The sequence below is a fragment of the Trachinotus anak genome, unplaced genomic scaffold (assembly GCF_046630095.1).
Source record: "Trachinotus anak isolate AG129_WGS33_773 ecotype Australia unplaced genomic scaffold, CSIRO_AGI_Tana_v1 ptg000007l, whole genome shotgun sequence".
Lineage (NCBI taxonomy): Eukaryota > Metazoa > Chordata > Actinopteri > Carangiformes > Carangidae > Trachinotus > Trachinotus anak.
The window spans coordinates 21681068-21709018 of NW_027273858.1; the positions used below are offsets into that span (position 1 = coordinate 21681068).

General features: G+C 41.0%; 1 protein-coding gene across 5 annotated transcripts; it reads right to left on the reverse strand.

Moving 5' to 3' along the window:
• Positions 1 to 339: 339 nt before the first annotated feature.
• xpo1b (exportin 1 (CRM1 homolog, yeast) b) lies at positions 340 to 27951 on the reverse strand. 5 transcript variants are annotated; one of them, XM_071481427.1, is made up of 25 exons: positions 27586 to 27951; positions 25864 to 25995; positions 25314 to 25415; positions 21159 to 21231; positions 19626 to 19687; positions 17850 to 17894; positions 14184 to 14365; positions 12823 to 12871; positions 12591 to 12710; positions 12349 to 12477; positions 12097 to 12255; positions 11804 to 12001; positions 11170 to 11308; positions 9815 to 9996; positions 8777 to 8933; positions 8504 to 8667; positions 8239 to 8373; positions 7393 to 7576; positions 5708 to 5814; positions 5043 to 5237; positions 4090 to 4258; positions 3654 to 3788; positions 3368 to 3527; positions 3171 to 3267; positions 340 to 1857 (listed from the first exon to the last, which is right to left on the reverse strand). In XM_071481427.1, the coding sequence occupies exons 2-25, from the start codon at positions 25987 to 25989 to the stop codon at positions 1711 to 1713; spliced, it is 3216 nt and encodes a 1071-aa protein (XP_071337528.1). In that variant the 5' UTR covers positions 25990 to 25995; positions 27586 to 27951; the 3' UTR covers positions 340 to 1710. The 5 variants fall into 5 exon arrangements, with proteins under 5 accessions (XP_071337528.1, XP_071337525.1, XP_071337527.1 ...); XM_071481424.1 differs by having other exon boundaries at positions 1675 to 1857; positions 7384 to 7576; positions 27586 to 27727; XM_071481426.1 differs by lacking the exon at positions 27586 to 27951 and adding an exon at positions 26786 to 26809 and having other exon boundaries at positions 1675 to 1857; positions 7384 to 7576.

Genomic DNA, 27951 nt, shown 5'->3' on the forward strand with positions numbered 1-27951 from the left:
AGTAGCTTTTCCTCTGGTTCTCTCTCAGTAAATGCGGACAAATAATGAAAATATAAAGTGTAAAGTTATTTTTCTAAATCCCAGGACAACAATGTCAAACTTGAATCACCTCTGCCCACATGATCTCACTTCATCTGCAGAAGCAGTTTCAGCTTAATTTCACACAACACTCACATTATTTCATGTTTCCACGAGCTTGTCCAGAGGTCTAAATATTCATGATTATTTTTCCCCATTTCTGTTAAAACTTATTTTTATGTCCACACTTGCCTTTACGTCTCTAAACAAATGTCTCTAGAAACAGGTGCCTGTGGTGAAATAAAGAAATCTGAGCAAAGGCAGGGTTATAAAATTCTCAACTTTAATCAGTTCAAAAAGTTCACAACAAATGTAACACCTTGAGAAGGGAAATTTGCCATTAGAGATTGGGTACTTATTTGGATTTATACATTCTTTTCCTAATTAAACTCGTTGGCAATTCATTTGCTCTGTGGACAAAAAGCCTTTTGTTTATTTGGACAGAACTCAAACAGGTACAAATGAAAAATGCAAAAATACAAAATTAAATGTAAACCCAGTTTTATTTTTCATTTTGCTCTAAAGGTAGTGACTTGAAGCACTACTGCATGGTAAACAATCTAAATTAGTACAATTCAAAATCTTGAAAGCCATCTGAGTTAAACAGGAGTTGTTATAAAGATGCAACCAACCAAGAGCCCATAAATACCTCCGCCACTTCCTTAAAACATCCCATTAATGAAGGCTCACAAATGAGCAACAATCCTCTTAGAGGAAAACAAAACGCTGATGTCGACTAAGCGACAGCACACACGCGCACACACCCACAACAAAAAGAAACAATAGAATAAAAGGAAAAAAATGTTCCCATGGTAGTAAAGATGCTATACAATTGGGATGATATGCACATATTCGGTTTTGCTTTCCCTAAAAAAAAAAAAACAACTAAAAAACAAAACAAAACAGAACAAAAAAAGCCTCCTGCCGGCAGCAGCAGCCAAACACTTTTTTTTTTAGGTGAAGCAGAACTCATGAGCAACAGATGCTGATACATGAAGCAGCATCTCTCAGCCTTCATTCATTATCCGTTAGATTCACATTCTCCCACAATGCCGTGGGGCACCAAATAAGCGGCGCGTGCGCCTCTAAAAGACCACCTCCGTCTGTCCCGCCCCAGGTCTAGAAGCCTCTATGCCGACTTGACACATATGCTGTTTCCACAAAAACCCTGCTCAGACTGTATATATAATATATTTATATATAAACAAATATATGGGAGAAAAAGGAGGAGCTGGGGGGAAAGAGGATGGGGGAGGAGGAGGGAACAGAAAAAAACAAGATGGTTAATTTGTTCAAATTGTTACAACCTCATCATGCAGGTCTTGGGATGGGACAGAGACCAACAGAATGTGAGTTTAGATTAACGTTCTGGAAAGATATTACACAAAAGTCCCCATAGAAAACGCAGATTATGTAAAAAGGGCCACAGGGTGACGCGGTAATCATGTTCAGATTATTGGCATTGTTTTGGTCAACAAACATCCAGTGGGACGGCCCGCTCTGCAGAGGGCGAGCGGCCCCCCCACCACAATCAAGTGCCTCTCTTGGGTTTTGTTGTGTTTGCTGTGGTTAGGGTTTGTTTGTTTGTTTGTTTGCTGTCTGGAGTACTGTACAGTTTGGTTGAGCTGACGCTCAGTCACACATCTCCTCAGGGATCTCGTGAGGGTTGAGGATGCCCGGGACTGACATCTGGATCTTGTGTTTCTCCTCCTGGGCCTGACGGAGTGACGCCTCCCTCTCCTCCAGGAACAGGTCTGAGGTGTCTTCACCTGCAAACTCCTGAGAGCAGCAGAGAACAAGGAGACATGATGGTCAGCTGCAGGGCTGAGACTGTGCGAAGGAGCCAAACCATTTTCTAAATCTGCTCATCCTACTGATTTCATTATCAAGTCATCTGTCAATGAATTCTATAATTAACTGATTAGTCTCTTAGTTTAAGAGCCCAACGTGACAACTGTCCAAAACACAAATCTGTTGACTCTAGAGGTCCCATATTTTAACTTCTGTGTTTTTATCTGAAGTGTTGATCTCCATCAGAAGACATATTTGTGGTTTTAAGAACCAAAAACCATCTCAGTGTAATTTTACATCTCCTCTCTCAGGCTTCTCTCTGGAGCTCTAGTAACAACAAGTCAGTGAGCCAATCAGAAGAGAGAATCTGAGCCTCTCTTCTGATTGGCTGACTGTTTTCTGAGTGATTTAATAAAAATATAGAAGATTTCAGGTAAAAACTCAGAGAAACCAAATGAATACAGGCTGTGTGCATTTCTCTGTGGACTGAGGCTCTGATACTTTCACAGTATTAATATAGAACCTAGACCTGCTTTATAATCACAAACACATGGACAACTACCTTTAGACAATATGGGACCTTTAAAATGATTTAAAACAGAAAAAAAATAATTCACTCTGCAAAAATGCTGAACAATTAACTGATTATCAAAACTGTTTACAATCTGTTGATTTGTTGAAGTGTTTTAGCTCTAATCCTGATTACACCTCAATAGATCTTTTATTTTCAGATTACACTCAAAAACTAAATTACCACAAAAACCGAGCCTCCTTTGAGCCTGACAGCTGAAAACGGAACCCATCAGTGCACCAGAAAAACTCAACATGTCCTTCAGGGACATAGCACCTCACTGTGTCACTCTCACACTCACAGTTTTATTCCAACAATAAACTGGCACAGCAGCCACAAACCCTCCATATACTTAGAAGGGCAACCTGGCCATGTAGGAAAAGTAGTTATTTCTGGAAACAACAGCTAAGCAGCCAACTATGTAGTCACTGATAACCTCTGTGAGAGGAGACAAAGGCTGTGCAGAGGTGTGGAGAGCCTTGTTCAGTGTAGTTCAGCTTATTAGCGAACAACAGACATGGACACATAATTCAAATACATTAAATTTAAGTAGAACAGCTGAATTTTTGGGGATGATTCACTCCAGTAAGCAGTATGTATGTATATGTAACACAGTGACTGCCAAGAAAAAAAAAAAAAGAACAAGCTTTGTTTCTTCTGTTCCTACAGTAGCTGATGTGATGCAAACAGACTTAGGAATGAGCAGAACGTGGTTCTCTAAAGACCTCACCTTTATCTGGACGAGGAAGTCCCTCAGGTGCTCCTTGAAGGCAGGAATGTCCTGGTTTAAGCTGAACAGCCCGGTCACAAACACCTTCACCTGAGCACTAAACCAGACACACACAACCACAGTGATGTTAGACAATGAGTGTTTTACTACACCATGTGTGTGTGTGTGTGTGTGTGTGTGTGTGTGTGCATACTCACTCTTGTAGATGAGGGAAGGCGGTCTTGAGCAGGTTGGCCACGTACTCCTGGATGAAGACCTGGTTGTTGGTGGGGCTAGCAGGGTTCAGCCCTGTGGTGATCTTCCCCTCCTCCACCAGGTTGAACATGTAGGCCAGGATGGACGCGTGCATGGTCAGGCCTGTGGGACGCACATCAACAAACACCCACTTACAACAGAAACGTCTGTCATCTCTCTAAAGTGATTGTATCTGTGTCCTGAGTAGCTCGGGGCCCCCTGGGTGTCCCCACATGTCTGTAAACTCACCAGCAGTGTGCGATGTGTCCGTGACCACAGAGAAGATGTGCTGCAGGATATCACAGAAATACGTCTGGTAAAAACTCTGAGCGGCCGCCTCCTCCTGGGCCACGTTCTGCAGCATCGTGTAGAGGATCTGCAGACCTGGAGGAGCAGAAACATGGACACAACTTCAGCTCCACATTCCTCACGTGACTGAGAGGCCAGAGGCGCAATGTGACACGAAAATATGAGCGAGAGCTGAGGTGAAGTGTCACCTTGCACCTGCAGTATCACATTTCTACCTTTTAAACAAATGACCCGGGCCACCCTGAGTTTTTGCTGTTGAAGATTAAAACCCAGCACCCAGGTGTTTACATCATTATTATCCAAGCTCTAGGTGCTCTATGCATCATGACCATTAATACATGTAGTAAAATATGTGTGTGTGTCCCAGCAGCCTCACCAGTGTCAGCCACGTTCCTCATGGTGTGTTTGAAGGCCCAGATGATGGAGTCCAGCACCAGTTTGAACTGGGCTGGGGGGATGGCGAGGAATGCAGGAAAACAGTGAGAGTTTACAGCTTGGAGCAGGTAGAAGAAGTGAGTCCTGTGCTCCGGATACTCCTCAAAGTTCTGGTAGAGACACACAACACAAAGAGTTGTTTAATGGTGCATTCAAGAGATGTCAGAATAATCAGAAAAATTAGTTTTCAAGTGAAACTTCATGTGAGGTAGGAACAACAAGAAAGACAAGCTTTGGTACAGGTTGCTGACGTCACATACGCAGAAACATGGCGGATAACAGTAAATGCTTGGTTGATGATAAGAAACTTTTAATGTTTTTTTTGTTACATTTCATTTGTAGTAGGACATTAGGATGTGACTGTTAGTTGCTGTCCACCTGGATTAGTGAGAAAAGTTTTCCATGTGTGATAATTTTTTTTAATCTGGTTTCCAGCCTTTACTTTGAAACTACAATGTGAACTAGATGTAAAATACTGAAAAATAACACAAATATAATATAAAATGTAATCCATTACAACTTGAGAGGCCCTGTTCCTGTACTGACCATATCAACTTTGTTTTGCTCACATTATGAAGACTGTAATGAAGTGACAGCTGTCAAAGCCACATGATACAATCTGATCATTTATGTGGAAATGAAATTTTCTGATTCAAACTGCAGCTACACAGGAAGTGGTTAGACCTGCCTGATGTTTGTTACACTGGTGCTAATTGATGTCAATCTACTACTGTTTATCAGATACAGAACCAGATTCACTGTGTCACATATTTAGAAAAACTGAAATATCCACACAGTGAACTGTCCTGTGTGCAGCACTGGATAATTAATGTCAGCCCACTCTGAACCTGAACTGTCTCATTAAGTAGTGTCCAGTCCATCTCTATGTCTGACCTTGTTGATCATGTTTAGGGTGCACTCGAAGACGGCGTCAAAGATCTGGGGTATCTCGCTGGTGATGTGTCCCCCCAGCTTGTTGACAATGGTTGCCATGGTGCTGAGGACCTCTGGTTCTCGGGCAGCGGGGACATTGCGCTGGTAGTCGATGAGGACGGCGTCAAGCAGCGGTGGAACAAAGTTCTCCCCGACCTGGAAGACAAGAGAAAGGATGAGTGAGGATCAACACGCAAACAGCAGCAGGTGAAACCTAAGAATCTAGGTAGATAACAAAAGGTGCAGCTCATTTTTTTGCATGAACTAACAGTCCTGGAGTAAATGGAGAAACTATGAATATTACATAGAGACACCATGAATATTACTCTGAAACTGAACATTCATTGTTATGCAGATAAAACACAGCTCAGGGCAGAAACGGCCACAGGGCGATGTCTGTGCTTGATCTAAAAATACTGACTGGATTAGCTTGACTTCTTTTCTACTGTCAGCCGTTTCATTGATTGTCACAGTCTGCAGTTTCACCTGAGGACATTCAAGGGTAAAAATATATCACTGCTGTTTGCTCAGTGCATCCTTATGTATGATTTTGCTTCTTCTTTGTGAATGGATTGTTTCTCATGAGAGCTTCAGAACATCAGGCTGCAGTGATGCGCATTTCTCACCATCTGTGGGTCGTTTGATCGGCTGACCCAGCCTGAGATCAGTTTCAGTGTCTCTCGTTTCACTGTCCTCATACTCCGGATCAAAGGCTGTTTTGTCACCATCTCACCTGTGCACAAAGAGGAGACACACATCAAACACACTGCGTGAGGAAAACGGACCCAGACTTTTGTCCAACACTCCTGGCTGAGGTTTGTGAAGGTGTGTGACAGCACAGAGAAGAGATTTCAAACTAAAGGTGCACTGCACACCTCCAAACACTCGTGACATGCAGTCACATTATACACTGTTGAAAGCTTAGTCTCCTGGTTCTATCTACAAAACATATCACTGCAACACTAGAGTTGATTCAGATCTGTGGTTTTCCACACAAAAAGATCCTACTTCATGTCTTACAGTCTTACGTTCCCTTTTCATGCTAAAAAAAGAGCAAAGCTAAAACTTTCATCACCACCATGTTTGTGCCTGTGTAACTCATTCTGACTTTTTGGTTGTTAAATCCTAAGAGTTAACTTTCAAAGGAGAGCAGGGGTAAAGAGCTGAGGAACAGTTTCCTTCTGAGTTTGGGTTTAATGTTTTTGAGCTTGTTGTTGCAGTTCAGTGAAGAGGACTGCCAAGACTGGACATTCCCAACAGATGATCCCAACAAACATCACCATCACACAACAAGGTTTTAACAGTTTTTCTGTGGGTAAAGCTGCTCTGCTCCCTCAATGTGATACTTTTGTCTTATTTTACAAACAGATGCAAAGTCAAACTGAATCAAAACTAAACTTTTGAACAGGATTTTTTTTTTCCACCATCTCTCCACTGCTCTGAAGCAGAGACTAAAACGAACCCTTGATATTCGATCATTACTGACACACCTTGTACTTCACTTTCATTTCCAAGCACAGAAAGACTCAGAGATGAGTCACCAAAGATGCATGCAAGAAAAAAAATCTCATCTGGTTAGCCCATAAACCCGGATGACAAAATATTAAAAAGTTACAGCAGAGCAAGCACATGAGTAAAGTCTATAATAGAACAGAAATCTACTGTAATTGCAGGACCAAACAGAAACACTGAAGGATAGTTTGTGTTAGTGACTGTAGCTTTAACTTTCATTTCCAAATGAACTCATTCCACGCAGACTGATACCACATGGCACTGAAAGCATTTTCAAACCTGGCAGCACGCTGAGGCAATGCTGCATTTACACAAAGGACTGCATGACAAAACAAAATGATTCAACGCAGTCTATGGACTGTACAGAAGCGTACACAGGTTTAACAACACAAACAAGTCCTCCACGAGTGCAAGGTCCAATGCCGGAGAGCAAACATGTCAGGTTAGGACTCGTTTTGAGGACAAACACATTGATATTTTATCAAAAAAACACAACAAATGGTTTGTAGAGATGGTAAAGATATAAACCTCATAGACTGAACCTCCATGTTTATGCTGCTGCAGCGGAGCTGCTGTAACGTCCCTGCCCTGGTGTGTGACAGGACATCACACAATCTCCTGACATCCACGCCCAGCTGGTTACATTTTCACACCTTAAATAATATGTCTGTAAAAACTCTCATGTGACTCCTGTGAACTCACTGACCTTATGTGACATTATGGTGTCAATAACAATGAAATCAACGTGGACACATGTTAAAAGTCAGCTGTATGTATCACAAACACACACCTCCCTTACCATTTGTCTGAATGGCAGCAGAGATGTTCTCACTGAGGCACTTGTAGACGTTGAGCATGTCAAGGTAGATCCGTCCCAGCTGGATGACGAAGGGGTGTCCAACAGCCTTACAGGCTCTCACATTGGTCTTCAGGATGCTGCCCAGCTGCTTCACAGTCTCTGGGTCCTTCAAGATGTCCACGTTCTGGCGGTGGAGGGAAGGAGCAGATTATAGATTAACACACTGCTCTTGTTTGTCGATCACAGACATATAGACTGGTATATCAGGTAATCGTCAGAGTTGTTCTGATACTAGTATTACAGATACCTCTGATACTGCCTATAAATACGGTATCGGGCATCAGTGAGTATGGAAGTCTATGCACTGATCTGATACCACCTAATTTATTAATAAGCTTCATATTTCACACTAGGATAAAACAACAGTTTCCCTCGAAATCAATTCTTCTTCACTGCTCTAAAACAGTAGCTTACACAGGAAGTTGCACTGTGCAGACACTGGCAACTACTGTAGAAAGCAACATGTCCAGTATGTAAAGCTTTAATTTGGAGGGAGGGGTGGCACTACTGTTAGAGCAACTAGTGTAGGAAGTATTATTTATGTCAATATTTATTTTTTATGACTGACAGTCAAATAAGATAATAAGAGGAAGATTCTATGGCGTTCATGTATCTGCTCCTGTTGTTAAAGGGTTTAACCTGAGCCATACAACAATGACAGTGACCATCACATCCATACAGGGTTAGCAGTCTACAGGCCCACATACAAGTTCATGTATCAGAATCAGTACTGGGGAAAAAGACTGGTATCAGAGCATCTCTAGTAATAGTGGAGCTGTGTCTTACCTTTGTGGCCTGCTGGATGATGCTGTCCCACACTTGATTAGGCAGCAGCATGTATTTCTCTATGAGGTGCTCCTGAACAGCCTGATCTGTCTGGGCCCCGATCATATAACCTACTGCCTCGTAGAACGTGTGCACCTGGACACAAACAAGAAAACTGTGAGCCGGGAAACCTGAGAGCGGGCAGGTGTGAGACTGTATTTCTTTCGAGTGCTCAGATGGTGAATCTCTAGATGATGAAACTGCCTGTGTGTATCATGGTGCTGACCTGTTGTGGCTGCAGGTCACAGATGATGGTGTTAATGTTGTTGAGGATTTCGTCGATGAAGGGCATCACCTCTCCCACCTGCACCTGGATGAAGTGGCGCCGGCACTTCTGGGCAATCTTGATGAATGTGTCACAGGCCATATCCTGAACTCCATCATGGGTCTCTGTTTTTAAAATATGATAATTTAAGATTCAGCACTTTCAAACTGCTCCATGTGAATCTCTAAATTCAAAGTTTTGTGCACAGAGGTTTAAAAAAAGAGAATTTCTCACCATGCATGAACTCAAACAGCTTATTGACCACCGTTTTGAGGAACTTCCAGTGGGCTCTGAGAAAACGTGGATACTGGCCAACAATATACATGATGTTGGAGGCTATGATGGCCTTGTTGTCCTTCCCTCTCTTCTGCTCACACAGACCCAGCAGATCCTGAGACAGTCACATGATTATTCAGCTTCACAGACAAACAACTTGGACCCAGTTTTCAGTAATTCATTAATGTACAGTGGCTTCAGAAATTATTCAGACCCCATTCACTCTGCACATTTCATTGTTGTTGAATTCATTTTATATAGAAAAGATGAGCATTTTGCTCATCAATCTATGTCAGTGCAGGAGAACAGTCTGGCTGCCCCCGTTATCATTCTGCTATTTTGGGAAAAAATCCGGTGGCTTGTTTGCATGTTGAGTTTCTTTAAACCAATCACAATCATCTTGGGTGGAGCTGAGCAGAGGATGTGGCACAGTACACCTCCAAAATATAGTTGGAGGTGAACTTATTTTGTAGGAATATTTGCTGGTGGGGAGGTTAGTGCAAAGCCAGTAAAAGACTAATTCTCTGCAAAGAAAACATCAAACACATATGTTGATTATGTCATTGCATGATCCAAATCTTCATCAAAACATATCATTTTCAGTGTGGAGGTCACTTGCTCTGAGGTTGTTGTTGTTTCCCCATCGAGAAGGGGATTTGGAATCAGCAACATTGAGGGGAAGCAGAACGGGAGAAGAATGCTGCCTGGACTACGCGTCCAATGGCAGGCTTACACCTACAGCCTGCATCTGCTGAGTCAGACTAAACTCGACTAGACTGAAAAATCCATAATGACAAAGTGAAGAGATTTTTTTTTTTTAAGTGTTTGCAAATGTATTCAGGAAACAGGGTCTTGAATCTTGAGCTTAGATTTCAAGTTTTAAAACAATAAGCATGTTGGTTTGAACCAGTGCTCCTACAACTCCGTTGCCACCCTAACACATATTTGGACAAGCTCAGTGCTTTTTTTTTTTTTTTTTTTTTTTTTATTAAATACCTTGATGACAGTGACCAGGAACCTCTTCTCGTCCTCCTCGTGCATTGCCCCGCTGATGGATCCAATGGCCCAGCACAACGTGTTGAGGTTCTTCCAGGACCATTCAGTGCCGTTCACCTGGTTGTGAAGCTTCTCTGTCATTATACGCTCTGTGTCGGCGTAATCCAAGTGAGTGAGGTACACTGCAGGAAGACAGAGCGCATTCACAGCATCAGTCAGTGTTCGAGGGCTGGTAAACAAAAAGCCTCAAGAACCTCTGTGTCCGGTGGTGAACAGGGACAGACGTGGCAGGAAACATGAGACAGCAGACAGTGTGGTGAGTGACACTGATCAATATATCCATGCAAAGCCAATTTCACTAACAGCTGCTGCTATACAGCTGTTTTACCAGCCTGCAGTCATCATCATCATCATCACTACTATAAGAACTGAACGATGTGAAAAAAAAAAAAATAAAAAAATCATATTGTGACTATTTTGGCAGATACTGTACGAGTCATGATTTCAGTTGAGTGGTCATTTCTTCATTAATCACTGAAAGAACATAACAATGATGGTGAAGTGATTTTTGTTGGGTCCTTTACATGTGGAGAAAATGATTTGAACGCCGGGGCGTCTCTGTAGCATCACAATGCTTCATTTGTTGTGACACATTTTACCTTTGACCGAATAACTGCAGATCCTGTGATCTGGATATTGCACTTGGCCATATTGTAATTTCAATAATATTTTGATTAATTGTTCAGCCCTAATCACAGAGTCAATATTACAAACAGCCAATAGAGAGAGAGAGAGAGAGAGAGAGAGAGAGAGAGAGAGAGAGAGAGAGAGAGAGAGAGAGAGAGAGAGAGCACAAGTATAAAAACTACAACTTTCACTACATCCATCCATTGTTTAAACGGCTTATCCTCTGCTGGGTCACAAGGCTTGCAGTCTATCACAGCAGTTTCCAATCAGTCTAACCTGCATGCCTTTGGACTGTGGGAAAAAACCAGAGCACCTGGATAAAAATCCACACAGACACAGGAAAAACATCAAAAGGTTCCAGCCAGCCGGCAGAGCTAACCATTCAGCCACATTGTGCTGATAATCCTTCTACACTTGAATATCACACTAGTGCTGAATAATATTCACTTAGTGTTTTGGAGGGCTCATGTGATCAGTGAGTATTTATGCAGCTGCACATCAAAGAAGAAGTTACTGGGTGGATGCATAAATTAGAAGCTTTACAAAAATCATATGACTGTTTTTGGTTATGATTAATAAAATACTACATATTTGAAAGCAAGAAAAGGTACATTAAAAGAATAACGACAGTGGGTGTGAGCTTTGATGTTCTCATTACGGAGCCGTACCAAGAGTTTCCCTCATGTTCTTGTAGAGGTTGATGGAATCTGTGTCCTTCATGAACTCTCTGACCACCTCCCCCTGGTCATTCTCCACCACCAGTACTTCCTCCGGCTTGGCCATCCGACTTACCATCAGCAGACGCACCTGTCACCAGAGATAAAAACATGTCAGCACATACACACGTCGAAGAACTGCCTTGCTTATCTGACACTTGTGCAGAGGCACATTTCAAACATATCACAGCGTAGTCTGTGTGGGCATAAATGTAAAAGGACAATAAAGAATCCAGTGTTTCAGGGCTGTGCTCACACTATCTTGTGGAAAATAAAATATCATCACCAAAAAAAAAAAGTCTGTTGTCATTTTGCTTTAGTTGCTGCTGATTTTCAGTGACATTGTAACTAGCAGCTCTTTTGGCAGCAGTTCAGCAGCCACCTGTTGTGTGACCAGTGCCAACTGATTCTAGTATAACTGCGAGCAAAGACTGGGTCAGTAAACTGGAAGCACTGAAATCATTATAGCCACGTTGTTGATGTCACAACAATACATTAATTTGTCTGATGCCAACATCATCAAGTGGAAAAAGGGACGATCAAAGCTGTGTATGTGTTAATTCTTTAGCAGAGCCGTGAGCAGCACCTTGGAGAGCACAGGCAGATAGAGCTGTCTGCGTGGTGGCACGTCAAAGTGCTGGTTGCCGGAGAGCAGAGGGGACGTGGATGTGGAGAAAGGACTCTCTCGGTAGAGCTCAGCAGCCAAGTGGTTCCAATACTCCAGACAAATCTTAAAGATCTCAGTCTCCTCCACCTCTGACACCAGCAGCATGTAATGGAGGGCCTGAAAGAGGGAACGATATGTTTTTGTTTGATTATTTGTTTAATATTCCCCCTATTTCTTTCTGTGTTCCTGTGATTGAGAGTGCTCTCTCTTACTTCCATTAACGTTTCTCTGAGGTTGAGCCGCTTCTCGATGAGCTGCCCGTGCTCCTTCAGGAAGGTGCAGAGGAACAGACTGAGGTTCTGGATGAAGTTCTGCTCATCATCTTTCCCGTTGGCGTAGGCCAGACGAATGTTGGTGTTCAGAGGCAGCATCTAAACAGACGTGGCTCAGATTAAAACTCTTCTGGGCGTCTGAGACAGAAGGAATGTCAGTGTTGTTTCACCTGAACACATCCTTTAGCTCACCTGTTTGAGTTGACACATGGTCAGCGTGAAGAGCGTGACGAACTGCTCCTCATACTGACTGACGCTGACACCGGCAATCTCTGTCAAGCACTTCAGTGTCACGTTGCGAAACATGGGCACATTCAAGAACTGAAAACAGTTGAAACATGTTCAGTTAAAGTCGAGTTTGGTTAAAAAAAAAAAAGTGTGTTCCTTTTGCACATTATTGCTACATGAGGTTGTGTGTGTCTGGGTGTTCACACCTTATACACCAATGTGCTGATCAGTTTAGTTTCAAAGATGTAGCCCAGAGGAATCCAGTTGAGGAAACGTAGGAGGGTCTCCAGAGTGGCGTGGACCAGAGGGGCATTCTGGGAATTTTCCTAAGGTGCAACCAATGGGATGACAAATGGGTGAAGACTAAAAACTGGACTGTGACAGAAAATCAAATATTGCACAACAATGGTGAAAAGTAAGAGATGAGGATGTGCATACCATAACGAACTGGCACAGCTGGAATATCTGGGAGAATTCATTGCACATGCTGAGAGAGACAAAGGGACATGTTAAAGAACATCAAACACACAATCTTCCTTTGAGAGAGACACACAATCTCTCTGTCAAGAGCTTCCTGAAATTTAAACACAAAGGTTTAAATTAACTTCATCTTTATATTTTATATCACACGCTGTCATCTGCTGAGCTGAGTCTAACAGATCATCATACTTTTGTTTTGATCAATTGATTATCTAAACAATCATTCATTAATTATGTGACATTTTCTATGTGGAATAGCTTCTCTGATCTTTTCCCTGAAGCCCAGTGTTTTATTTATCAGTAGTGTAATAAATAATATTTTTTCTGTTGGAAGCTATTAAAACAGGAAAGTCTTCACAGGGGAGTGAAAACTGCAGTTATACCTGCAAAACGTATGTAACACACACGAGCTACAGGCAACAGTGTATAAAACCTTTAGTCAAATTTAGTGGTTTGAAGGTGTGAGGATGTTTCAGCTGTGCTGGAGTCTGTGGCTGCAGCAAGACAGATTATACTCTAGGCTGCAGACACCTGCCAGCAAATGTAGGTGAAGAGTCTTTTACAGGCAGAACAATGAACTTCAACATGCACAACAAAGTGCACACACAAAAAAACTTGTACAGCTTTCAATCAACATCTCTGAGAACATCTCAATTGGAGCAAAATAATCTGTGGGCAAACTGGAGCAACAGGATCAAGTATTGAAATGTCAATGTGAACAGTCAATCGTGCTTGACAGGAGACAATTGTCCTTGATTAAGGACAAAATGAAGCTTATTCATCTTTGAAATCCTGCTTCAGACTGTTCCCTGTGCTGTGCGACCAACAGAGCAGCTGAAGAGCTGATTTATACTGTGTTTATAAGCTGGTAATTAAAGCAACATTGAAACTGCAAATCAAATAAACATTAGAGTAATGCTGATTGATTGTCAAATGCAGTTTTGTGGTTATTAAGTTATCCATCTCATATAAACATCTCATATTTACAATTGCCAACACAATGGGATCCAATTTTGTGATGTTCTGAAATAGCTGGAATAAGGTGGACTCAACGACAGATGTTTTATAAATATTTGAATATTTAGAAATCTGACTTTAATGAGATATCCTGTGGTTTTTAAACCTGTGTATTTACTGTAAAGCACTTTGAGCTGCATTGTTTGCATGAAAAGCACTATGAAAATAAAGTTCATTCATATTCCTCACCCTGTAGATCTGCAAGGTTAATTTGCATAACGATGAAACGATAATCATCAATACTAATTGCTTGACAAAATGACATGATATTGCTTTAACACAGTGAGCTGCAGCAAACTGACCTGTCTTTGAGGTGCTTGGCTTTGACCTGGGTCATCTGGCCGCTGGAGAAGTCAAAGACCTCTTCACTGAGCAGCTTCAGAATGACCATGTTGTTCTGACACAGGCTCTCACTGGTACGACTTGCCCCCACAATGTCACTGATGAAGGTGGGCCAGTGTTTGGGCCACTCCTGCTTCAGGATCTGCGCACACAAACACACACACACACACATGTATCAGTGTTACATGGGTCAACATGGACATTTTCTGCTGAGACCTGAAAATGAAAAACTGAAGGGAAGAATCTGCGACTAAAAATAGCAACTTCTGTCAATCTCCAGTCAAGTGTGTGCCCCTGTTTAAACTTAATAGAAAAACTTACTACCACCACAGAGTGGTAAATACACAGAAAAACAAAGTGTGTGTATGACATTAGTAGTATTACTAGCACAACAGCAGCACTTGTACAAACACACACAGACACAAACATTTTAAACGCAGGCTCCTGAGGATGAGTGTGGAATCTGGAGCTCTGCTCCCTCAAGGCCAAAACAATGTTAGCTCAGCTGACGCAAGCAGTGACTCACTCTCACTGACATTAATGCCAAGACACTCGTGAAGCCAGTGAGCCAATAGCTCTCTGCCTCTTGCAAATATACATTAAACAGACACACACACACACACACACACACACACACACACACACACACACACACACACACACACACACACACACACACACACACACACACACACACACACACAGTGGTGTTTCAAAGTTACTAAGGTCTAATTGATTAGTCTCAAGGCCGTTCTGATCTGATGGATCTCATCGACTCACAACAGAAAAGTGGTCTGGATTCATTTGGTGATCAGACGTCGTGGGGCAGCAGCAGATCATTTCTACAGCTGAGTGTTTACAGGATTCAGCACTTTCCTGAAGAAAGGCTACAATTATCATTGACACTGTTTATTATATAATTTGTGGTTGTGTACTTATATTGTGCGTCATTGCTGGTTAAAAATCAGTGATGACTGGAGGTCTTACACCCTGCACTGCTTCTTCTGCAGATCCTCTTTTCAATCATGAGGAAAATTAATGCGTCATTAATCATTAGCCTAAGATGCTGACAGTTTTGGGGCCAGATAGACTAATTAAAAGTGACATCTTCAGGTAAAAAACTATCACTACAAAAGCTGAAGGGAGCAACGAGGCTGCAGCTTGGTGCCCAAAGCCACATGGTTATCCTGAAACTCTGGTATCCTGTTAATCACTGGGCTCCTCACTGTAGCTGCAGAAAAGCATTAATCCATAATCCACACTGAGCACTGCCATTAAGATTAAATCGCTGCTGATAAAGTCATAAATTAGTGCTATTAGTTTACATTTAAACCCCTAATTTTGAGATAGACGGCTTCATCTACTATAATTAATTTGTAGCCATCTACCTGTAGGGTCGGGTATCGTTTGAACTGTTTCGGTATCGGTTTTAATCGATTCCCTGTTTCAATTCCAAATGGCACAAAATAAAAAAAATATTAAGAAAACAAGAATATCTTTATTCGTTTAAGCATTAACTAACATTCACAAAGTAAGTTGTATTTGTTATTTAGTAGTATTTACTAAGTAAACTCAGTAAAAATGTGTGATCCACAGACAAAAAAAAGGATAAAACTCAATCTAGAGGATGTTTGTGTGTGTGTGTATATGTGTGTGTATATGTGTGTGTGTGTGTGTGTGTGTGTGTGTGTGTGTGCACCCGTGCGTGTGTGTGTAGCAGTGACTAATGGTGAAAGGCAGAGAGCTGGACAGAAAGAGAACATGCAATATGCAATTAGCTCCTGAGTGAGGGGGTATTAAACGCAGGCTGCTTGTGTGGCTGTAATCTGTATTAAAGTAAAGCACTAAGACAGAGATGAAAAGGTGGACGGCTGCACAGATGGATTCATTTTCTGGGGCACGATGCAGTTAACAAAAGTACATGTTTCAAAAGAGTTTCTACAGCCTAAATACCATCACAATAACTCTCTCCCTCTTTCTTTTATCTTCTTCCCTCTCTCTATCTCGCACGGTCCATCTTTAGTTGTGTTTGACTCCATAACGCTCTGCGCAGTGTTGACTTAACGTGATGCATGTTGGACTTAAAACAATGCATACTGGTTGGATATTTGGCTGATTTCTGCTAGTACTGCAGAACAAACCCTTTTGAGAGCAAGGTGGCTGCAGTTTCCTGACCCAGGTGCTGCAGATGCTCTGCTCCAGCTGCACCACCTGGGAACCAACAGTACTCGGGCCTCAGGTGCTTAAGGCTTCACTGACACACACACATAAACATGTGTTTTAATTCTACGAGGTTCAGATCTGGTGTCTCCTTTGGTTCTCTCTCTACAAAGGAGGTGGTTCATTTGATCTCCTCCTTCTGGCAGCTCATCTTTGGCTGAACCACCTTACAAACATTAATGTCTGTGACTGACTGAGTGAGTGACAGAATTGAGTGATCGAGTTACACCATTGGTCAGCTCAATGCCATGTGACTTGAGCCGTGAAGTTACACCACTGGTCAGCTAGCCAAGTGTTGGGAGTTTTCTCGATGGCTGTTACGCTTTCAAAGTGAATTGGCACTAGACTTTGTTGCTAGATTTTGACTTTCATTCAAAAAAATTTATGAATCTAGTGACAAATCTTAGCTATTGTCCATGAAGAGAGTCACCAGTAATGCTCTGTGAGTGAGAGGTACACCTCTCTCTGCAGGGTAGAGCAGTGTTTGTCTTTAAATTATGCGTTTGGTTATTTGGCGAACAATGTCGTGGTTATAAAATCAGAAATGTAAAAGCAGAGCAGCAGCTTGGAAATGGCTTGGAATGGAACATGTAGTCTTAATGGGCCACAATTTATTCACCATTTCATATTTGTCTGTTGTCTGACGACATAAACAGAAAAACATGTAAATGAGGACAGCTTCATTGTGAATTCAGCTGTATTAAAATACTGTACATATGAGCACAGAGAGGAGAGAAGCAAACAGATAAAGAGCTGAAACCGTCTGACAAAAGGCAAAATCACCACTCTACAACCACTATTTTGCTTACTACACCTTGTTCTGTAGATGGTATTCTTTTCTACTGTACTCCCTATCAAAAGTCTTTCAGTGTTAGTGGCTGTCAGTCGTCCTGGCCATTGAGTGGGATGTGACTATCTGTCCTGAACTGAGTTCCCTGCTCCAGTGAACTCTGCCTGTCAGTGTGGATAACTTCACTGAAACCGTTTGCTGCCACTTCTCTGTGCCTCTGCACTACTCACTCACATGCAACACTGTGGGGTTAGGAAAATGTCAGCGGTTGAACAGAGCACAACAAAGGTCAAGCATCATATAAACTCTTATGTATACTCTTCAATTTAAAAAATACAAAACTTGCAGACTGATTTGAAGCAGCTCTTCAAAAAGCAAAAACAATAATTTTGAAAGGCTGAAAACTTGTGCCTGAAACTGTAGTGATAAACATGAGGTCCTCTGTCTAATAACATTACTTAAAGTTTGCTATTCTCAAGCCTCAGCCGTCTGAGTTTACAGTTTCCAATAGCAACAGGGGGCTGAGCTACAAAAACAGCTGATGTACAGTTTTAGTTTTGAAAACAGTTAAACTGTTCAGAGGAGTCCTGACTTGTCATTAGAATTGAAGACTTACCTGAACAAGGATCATGTTCAGCTTCCCGATGTACACCTTTTCTTTCTACAGTAAACATAAGGAGGGGATAAATGAATATTAGCGATGCCCTCTGAGTTTGAGAACACACGTCTTCTGTTATTTTCTTTATTATTATTATTATCATTAATAATAATAATAATAATAATAATAATAATAATAATAATAATAATATAAAAACTAGCCATACACTGATATGTAATAACAAATATGAAATGAAGGATTAAAAAAAAACCAAAAAACAATCTGACATTTAGGGTGATATGCTAAAAAAAGACATCAACATAATGTTGTTATATGTAATATTCCATAATGTTACCCTATGTTATTAAGATGTGTGTTTGCAAGAGATGATTCAGGACTGGTTAATTAAATTTGAAAATAAACTTCATAAATCCAATTTATCCTAAAATTATAGTCTTCAGTAAAGTCAGTGATTAAGTTAATTTAATACTTTCTATCTAACTGCAGCAAATTATGGTTTTTCAAGTTGGATGATGTTCTTATTTCTGAATAGCTGGGATTCTTGAGTAACAGACCATTTATTGAGCCTTTGCACCTGAATCCGGTTGCTGTGCAAAGACAACCTGGTCAGCTTGGTTGTCTCAATAACCTACAGTAAAAAAACATGAAAGGTCTGTGCAGTTAGATTTAATGTGTAGTTACATGTCGGCAGAGCTGCTTTTTCTCAGCATGAAGTTAAACACTAACAGCCAGGTGGTGGTATATATGTTTCCCTAATGACATTTAACAGTAAACAGTGGCCACTGTCTTGCTCATTTCTGATTTCACTCATAGTTTAGCTTTCAAGATACATTTAAAGTTTTGTTTCATTCCTAGAAATTTAGAAGTTTTATTTTGGTTTTGTTTTTTTCATTGTCATGAATTTCAACAAATGCTGTTAGTTGTTGTGTTTGTTTTCAGGTAATATTAGGTACTAAAGGGAAAATATAGCTCAGTTATAACTTGTAACTTCAGTTACGCTGGGCACACACACAGACACACAGACACACAAACACACACACACACAGTGTGACAGCTGCTGTGATCACTAACAGATCAGACTTTCAATTTCTTTTATTTCAGTGCTGAATCACACCGGATCGTGTTTGTTTACTTGCTGTCTCTCCTCTGTGAGTGACGCATGTTTTCAGGTGGGCTGCTGATAAGTCAGCGACAGCTATCTCAAAGAAGTGATTACAGCTTACATTTTAAACCCAGTCACAGTATCTTTCTTTAACAATTGCAGCCTCTGGTTGTTGGAGTGATGGAGTTGGCTGAGAAAACTGCTGAAGTCACCATCTTTGGTCTGAATTACACAGCACTGTGGTTACCAGCATTACTAACTGCTATTCTGACACAGGCCTAGAGAACTGACTGTTTACATGATGTAACATGGATACAAAAGCAAAATAAGAATCATTCTCATTAGTACATCTGTTCTTCAGTGACAAATGCCACATTGTGGTGAGTAAAACTTTAGACAATATATAAATGCAGTTAAGTGTGACCCTTGACACTAGAAAGTTGGTCCAATTCATTTTATTGACATTAAAACATTTAAGACTTAGATTTTCAGTCCATTTTTAGAAAATAACTTAAATATTAACCCCAACATTTCATCAGGATTATTTTAGCTACATGACACTCAGTTGTTGCCACGGTTTTGTCAACTTCAGTGGTATTAAGTACACATCCTACACTAATGCGGCCACAAAATTGCACCTAAAATGTAACTTAAATTCACAGTTTACTCACCTCCACATTTGTTGCATCTGATGAAGTCTTGATAATGAGACCAACAACATACTTTTTTATACCTGGCAAATACACAAAGATATCAGAGGAGCACCGTTAGTATGCAACAATAACATGTGTAAATCTCAACATATCCTGACATGTCGAGCTGCCTGGAGCATGTTTCTCTGTAACCCTAACACTGTCTGCAGGCTCATCACTAGCTGAAGGTGTGGTCCTCCATTTGCTTACTCTTGCAAAGCCAGTTTGTAAATACATGGATGTGGGCTGCAACTGCCACTGAACTTCTACTGGGCAAAGGTTTTGGTCAGTTCAGTGGCAGCTACATGTCACCAGGTGTTTTCACAGACAGTCAAGATTGTCAGTGTGAGCAGAGCATCTTTAAAAAACTGTGTTTTCAGCTCCCTCGCATTTGTTTCTAGACTGTAGCTGAACTCAAGTCTGAAAATGATGTGCTGGGGTGTAGTGAGCGGAGCCGAAAACAAGAAATACTCTGGCACAAGGGGGGAAAAGACATACTTGCCGGTCGCCCTGCACTGGGTTTGCCACTTGAACAAAATTCAGGCATCTACGGTCAGAAGTAGGGAAGTCTTAGGTCAATGGAAAAATGAATTTTGAGCAAAATTATAAAAGAATGGAGGGAGGCAGAATCAACTGATTTGCACATGATTTCATAATCATTCCTTTTTGCTCAAACCAAAATCTTCCGAGACAATTTTGTATCCCATTGTTTAAAAAAAAAATCTATGATTAAAAAATGACTTGAGCAGTAGGTGCTAACAAAGGACAATAAATTTAGTTTTAAAAACTAAGAAAACAGGGAAATGTTGAGATGAGCTGCAGTAGAATTGGCAATTGGGCAACAATTAAAGTCTGAATATTTAAAACCTGCAACGGCCTGTAGTCTTGATGCTTCAACACATTATTCTAGGTCTAAAAAAAGTAGAATTTTTATTGTAAACGACGTCACATAATGTTCATAACAAAGATTAATGAATATTTGGAATTTTTCCAAAGACATTTCATTAAAGCCCCTGTGAGGAACGTGAACATTTCTGACTCTTGAAGATAATGTCAAAGAAGACACTGCAGCAGACAATAATGCTGCCAGTAACCCGTCCCTCTTTGCCGTATGGGGGCTTAATGGGCTTAAAGGAACACTGGGAATGTCTTATTTTTCTACAGACAAAAACATAAGCCATCAGATTAATCTGAAAGACACTGTCACATAAAAACACAACAACAAATGGGGGCTTTGATATCTTAAAGCTATGTAAGCAAGTGGACTAATAACTCTAACTTTAGTTTCCCTACTTCTTTAAATATGGCCCTCTCTCTAAAACAACTGCTACAGTGCAGAACCCAACCATTTTGCAGCGGCCAGTGCAAGCCAGTCGAGCAGAAAACAAACCAGCATGCTTAACGGGGGAATACTCTTCAACTTGGCAACAGCACGTCACGACACTTAAAAAGGCACTAACACTGACAGAATGCAAGTATTTTGTGAATTATACCACAAATTAAGAGTTTTACCTTCACATTGATTCCTGGGGAGAATCTTCCATCTTGTTTTGATAACCGTTTCCAGAATCTGAAGAGCATAGTACTGTAACACGCAAGGAGGGAGGAGCATTAGCATAAAGCTTTAGGATAACAGTCAATAACAAACACTGTGTCATTTTTATACAAACCAAAAACAGTATGAAGTGGACCAGCCTGTAATAACTTGCATTTCTAAAAAATTGGATTGGCCTGAACCACATCTTTCATGCAGATTTTGTGGTGTGCAGAACATTCACTTGAAGTTGGTTTTTTATATCTATGCAAGCAGCATTAAGCTGGAACACTGCAGAAGTCCTGCTGTTTCTCCCAGCATCACACCAGACAGAAAAACACAGCAGAAAAATACAACAATTCATTAAGCAGCTTTGGCTCTGATTGCTCCAGGGTTGGGTGTAATAGGCCCTGAAGACAATACAAGGTCTAAGTTAACTGTTCTTTTACAGAGACTACAGAACCTATGTAGGGTTGGGCATCAATAACTGGTTTTGAATTAGGACTGGTCTTGGTATATAAGAACTGGACATTCGTTATGAAACGTGCTCTCTGATTTTGCTTAACAACTCCTGTAGGCAAGTATACAGCTTCTGTACTTCCATCTACCTCATCAGTTGCTCAGACACAGGTGTAGTGCTTACAGCAGACAGACTGGAGCTTGAGCTCAAAAATAAGTTCATGCAAACAAGAATGTCCGTGTACTGTGGCAAAGCATTTCAGCACGGCTATAAGAACACATTCAGACCAACTTTACATGAAAAACTTGGATGGATGAAAAGATGCACCCCATGCATTCATTTGAATTGAACCATTTTATTGATGAAACTGAGGAGTCAGTGCAGTCGCCCCACAAAAATGTTGACCCTGGGTCAACTTTTACTGCAATGACTGCGAAAAATACAACTGAAAATTGATGTGATGAATTTCCAGAACAATAAACTCCTCACTCAAAATACTATAAAGCACTGTGCAACTTTCAAATTCATGAATCTATCGCTCAAACTGGAAGTCCTGGATTGTTTTTCACCTTTACCTGAAGCAACACAGGACTGATGTCAGTCTGGTCACTCACCAAAAATGCAGCACTTCTATCACCCTCAGTTACAATGCCCAAGAATCTAATGCTATAGTGTCCAAGTTAAACACAGTCAGGTATAAAATTGGGATATTTTCATTCTATAGATATTTATCTTGTTTTTTTCTTCCTAAAAGACAGAATCCCAAAATACCTCATTTTTTCTGACAAGTGACTTTTCATGGCAACCTAAAATCAGCTGAAAGTGAAAGTGGTTTTCGATAATCAGAATCCAAACCAGGGAAATCTCATTGATACCCAACCCTAAACAACGTGAGAGATTTTCCTAACATGAATATACACATTAGTCTAAGGTAAGTCTAAATCAGATCCCTTTAACTGGTGTGTCATAAGGAACAGCAAGACCAACCACAGGTTATGCCCTGTATTAATTTCTGATTTCTTAATAGTGAAGCATGAAGAAAAACAATTAAAAATTAAAGTTTTTAATTTAATTTAATTAAGTTAGTTTTTGATCTAGTGTTACTTCAACTGACTGTTTCAACTGTAGGGATCATCAATTCAAGAGAACAATGATGCTAAAAAATAATGGATGACATGTAGTTAGGATGTTATTCAAGCAGGATTAACAATGTGCTACAGACAATGGATGCTGGAAGATTAAAGGTGAAATCTCCTTACAGGCACACCAGTGACTGTACACCACTGACAGGTGTCACTTGGAGTGCTGTTGGAGTGCATGTTTAGTTTCACCTTTAACCGCCACACACTTTGCACAAACCATCACAATTGGTAAGACAAGAGAAATTATCAGCAGGAAAACTGCCAAATGCTTTGCAACTTTTTAGCTGGCAAAAGCACATCATTAAAACAGTCTTGGCTGAAGAACTGAGGGAAACGGGGGGAGCAGAGGAAGAGGATGCGCTGTAAAAGGAGAGGAGGGTGGGGCGGGAACAGAGCCATGATCCCTACAGGTGAAATTAAGTCACCAAACAGATTCTCTCTCTACACTGGATCCTACTGACTGCAGCCTACACCCTCCCTCTGTCCAATGAAACAGATGCAATAGAAACGGATGAACAGAATTCAGTCAAAGGGAATTTAAAAAGGGTAGACCTTGTGGAGGCCTGCCGTCAAAGCCTAGCTGTGTCATGATGCACAGGATGACACACCCCTTTTCTTCCTATTACAAGCCATAAACATAATGGAACATTGTGATTAATATCAAATAGTCACAGCTTGAATTCATTACATTTTTTTTTTTTTTCAAATATCATAATTACTGTAGTTACTAAGAAAAAAGCCAAATATTCAAAGTGCTTTGTAATTATGCACTTTTTAAAGTAATGAAACAAGGTAAATGCAGAATTCAAGAGGTGTTTACCTTTTGTTTCCTCTTTTCCTCTAATGCCCCTTTTTTTGGCAAATAACAAATTTAAAGACTAGAAAAAAATACGGTTGATACATCAACTCAGACATTAGTAATGAACGTCAGTGTTAAAAGCAATCTCACAGGCAAGCAAAACAGAAAAAGACAAATGTCACCATTACTTTGAGGAAGTCGTGCACATTCATTTTCCATGGACAATGGATTAGGCCTAATTACTTTAAATATCATAGTCCATTTTGTTTGATACAATTGTGAATCTGAGTGCTTCTGAAGACTGAATCACTAGGTTCACTATTCACAGTCAGTTTGTTTTATTGGCTGTATCACAACACAGGAGGGGCACAATGTACAGTTATCAGTGGGCATGCCGTAAGGGGCTGGACCTAATCTGAGAACTTCACATAACAGAAGAAATGAGCAACGGATGTTAATGATTTATCAATGTGCAATTTATTTCTGTTATTCACCTGATAAAATCAAGATTAACTGATGATACTGGAAAGTGTTTACAGCTGTGTGAGTGGTTTTAGTAATCAGACTTGTGCCAAAAGTTCATATATCTGGGTACATAGCAGAAGTGATTTTATATGACAGGAAGCTGTAGGGTAGAGGGTGTTACAAACATGCTTCTGGAAGTGTGACTTCACTCTGTGTACTGTGACTGAGGTCGTTTTCTAAACTTTAGCTCTCTGTCTCTTGCAAAACTGATGCACCAAATCATAATCAACGAAGAGTTACAGTCCTAGCCTGCACATGGAACTGACACCTGGCCATGCGACCATGCCCATATATCTCACTAGTAAGAGGGCTGGGGTAACCAATTTATGTTTCTATTTGATGTCACTGTTTGTAAGCTCCAGCTCATTTTATAGATACAAGACAAACAAACAGGTTGGACTGCTGCTGCATTTGAGTCTCATCGTATTTATGTGCGGAAGGGTACACAAGTGGCACAGGACTGTGTTTAAACGTTACACTTTCATGAGGCCATTTGTTGAATAATGACAAGTGAAGCAGAAGCAACAATTTTGAACAACTGGATTATTCTGTTTTATCCAATTTATGGCTCAGAAATGTACTTGTGTTCAATTTTGATTCAACTACTTAAAAATTTGACTTAAAAGAGTTTGTCTAGTCAAGGGATTAAACTGAAGACCAATATTCTGACTACATGTTAACACACTAAACTAGTACCAACATTGACTTAATTATATTAGTATGGCTGGGAAAGATGAGTCAAATGGCGAGAGCTCATTCACATCCAGAACCAATAGGGCAGAATCTTAAAGGGCTTATTAGGTATTTAGATTATATTAAAACCAGGAGTTGACAGGCAAAGTCCATTGTTTGTCTGGTAGGTACAGATCCAACTGAATTTGTTTTATCAGAAGGGCAGAGGTCCTGCATAGCTCAAGCGTTAGGGCATGGAGTAAATGGTGCCAGGACTGTGTAGCAGACTTCTGTTGGGGCCATGTGCACCCACATTATGCAGTTATTGTGCATAAAATGGTTTCAATAAAAAAGATCCAGCATGTAGTATATTCTATATGAAAAGCATGCCATAAACAAACCACTGTGACTTTGTGTCATTGTTTTTTTTTTGTTCTTTGTTTTTTTTCCCCCTCCATTGTTTTTCAAAGACTTCTTCCTCAAAGCACCAGTAAATGTCTTTCCACCTGTGTTTTCTGGACTGGCGTTAGCTTACTTTAGTGTTCATGTTCTGGGAGAACTCAAGGATGGTGTCCACTCTCGTCCAGGCATCTGGGTGCTCTTTTAGGTGTGTCAACACTTCTTGTGCCATTCTTTGCTGTAATACAAATATGAATGACACTTTACATTCGACCCTGAGTTGCCATGAAGAGACTTGCAATCATGCATGGGAATCGTGCATCATGGGTAACATGGAAATTGTAATTTGTAGACATGTCTGTTCCTATAACCATCATGTGAATTTGTCAGTCCTGACTGAACAGACTTATTTCACAGGTAGAGTAGGAAATGAAGAATTTGCATTCAATGTGTTGGTGAGGTATAGGTTTAAGAGAACTTATGGCATTAAAAAACACAGCTTGTCAAAAATGTTGGTCAAAATGAAACACTTTCCTTTAGTTCCACGCACACACAGATGCACGCACACGCGCACACACACACGCACACGCACACACACACACACACACACACACACACACACACACACACACACACAATTTGTGTCAGGTGGCTTATAAATCATTTGTTTATGCTTCAAAACATACCTGTGGTCCCACCCCATGATATAGACAGTTCACCACATTATCCAGCAGGTTGATATCCAGTTTCTGGTTGAAGTCCAGCAGCTGCTGTGCTGCATGGTCTGCTAACATTGTCATAACTGCTGGCATAGAGCTCTGCAACAAGGACAGCATAGGGAGGGGTCAGGAGTGCACAGAACACATTCAACAGGCAAAGTCATGTGAACTGTGTGTTTAGAAACAATTCCAAACAGCTGACCATGTAACAAACACCCCCTAGACCCACTAGTGAGCCATCATTTTAAGAAGTTAAGCTCACAGTGTCACGTGCCCGTCACTTCTCAGAAACTACATAAAAAAGCAACGTTTTCTCTGCTCGTTTGTTGGACTGATTTTAGAGAACTGCAATTTGGCTGCAAACTTTGGACACAGTTCCCTGGTCAACCCCAGGAGTCAGAACCTGCAGGTACGGACACAGGGAGCAAACACAAATTAAGTTAATAATCTCACAGAGTGGCCTTTAACACGAGACTGTTACTGTAAAAAATGTCTCAAAGCCTCAGGTAACTTTAACTTGTCTTTGATAGCAGGGTTCTGCCGGACTGACACCTCACTATCTTGCCATAAGTAGGTTAATATTAACCTGTGGAGTACACCATTCATAAAACTCAAAGTCAATGAAATTTCCCATCGGGTTAAACAAACAACTTAACAGACTCAACCTTGGAAAGAAGCCGTTCATATTCCTGCTCTGCTCCACTAATAAAGATCTCCTCTCCTCGACCACATCAAGCAGGTCAAGCCAGCCACGTGCCACATAAACAGGGCGACGTCACGGTGTTTACATCTGGAGGTGACGGGCTCAGCCGCCACACAGCGGGCACCGTCATCAGCAGCCGGGCCCATGTATGCAGCTCACCGCTATGTTGACAGTTACTAGCATTACCTGTAATGAGGCTGATGTAAACAGCGTTTATGCGGCACTGGCGTACTTCACACAGAATGCTAGCATTAGCTAGCATTAGCCACATTTCTCGCTGTCTATTAGCAGTGTGTCGCACAAACAGTTCACATGTGGTCCCTGACTACTGACTACAACCACTCCCACCAAGGATACCAGGGACGGGTGAGCGCTCATAATTTCACTCACTGTATCATTTAACAGCACTGTTTAAGGAAGTTGATCGTTTGTGTTGCGGATACTCTCCAGAAAGACTGGCAACGCTTTCTCCCAATAATTAACACAGCATTATTAGACGCTTTTTACTACCCACAGACAAAGTTAACATTGGCAGCCGCTAGGCACCTAGCAACACCAACTTGACATCCGCTCCCATCACGCACACGAGTGATGCTGCTGTGGTGGGAGAGGCACGGATTTAATCATACAGCGTTAGGTTACTTATTCATCTGCAGTGACACATGTAACCTTACAAAACGCAGCCCCAGGTTAGTTATGCATTTAGTTAGATTAAGTTACATCACTTTCTACGACACTCAGCGTTAGCTAATCCTTATAAAGTGGTAAATGCTAGCTAGCGGGCAGTCGATGGCTATGTGGTTATCCTACTGATGCTACTGCATTCTGATTTAGCTTCTTTTCAGGAGCACTATGACAGGCAACGTAGACTACAAGCTAACATAACTTAATATCCACACCACAATGCATTTGTTCCCCATGTACAGGTAAAGCCAAGAAACGTTAATCACAGCATGGCAGGTTTGCACTTCACCCCAGTTACCTACCTAAAGTCCAAGGCTCTGACTGAAAAGAGTGGCGTTTGCCAAAGAAACTATAAGATATAGTGAGCACTTCAGTATCACTGTTGATTAGAAAAGATTTCCTATTTCTGCAGCGTTGACTATCTCCAGCTCCAGTAGTGAGTGATGTCTGGCTGGTAAGAACCACTGATGTGGATTCCAAAACTACTATCACGGCAAACCCAGCAATATGTTACTCCGATACATTTTACGAAACAAAGTAAACCTTGATTCACTAATTAATTCGTTACTCTAATAATTTTCCAGCGGGGCGGTATGGAGGTTGTGTGCCTGCGCCTCCTCTCCTCTCTCAAGCAACTAACTCGCAACCGGTTGAAACCGGTTCAGACT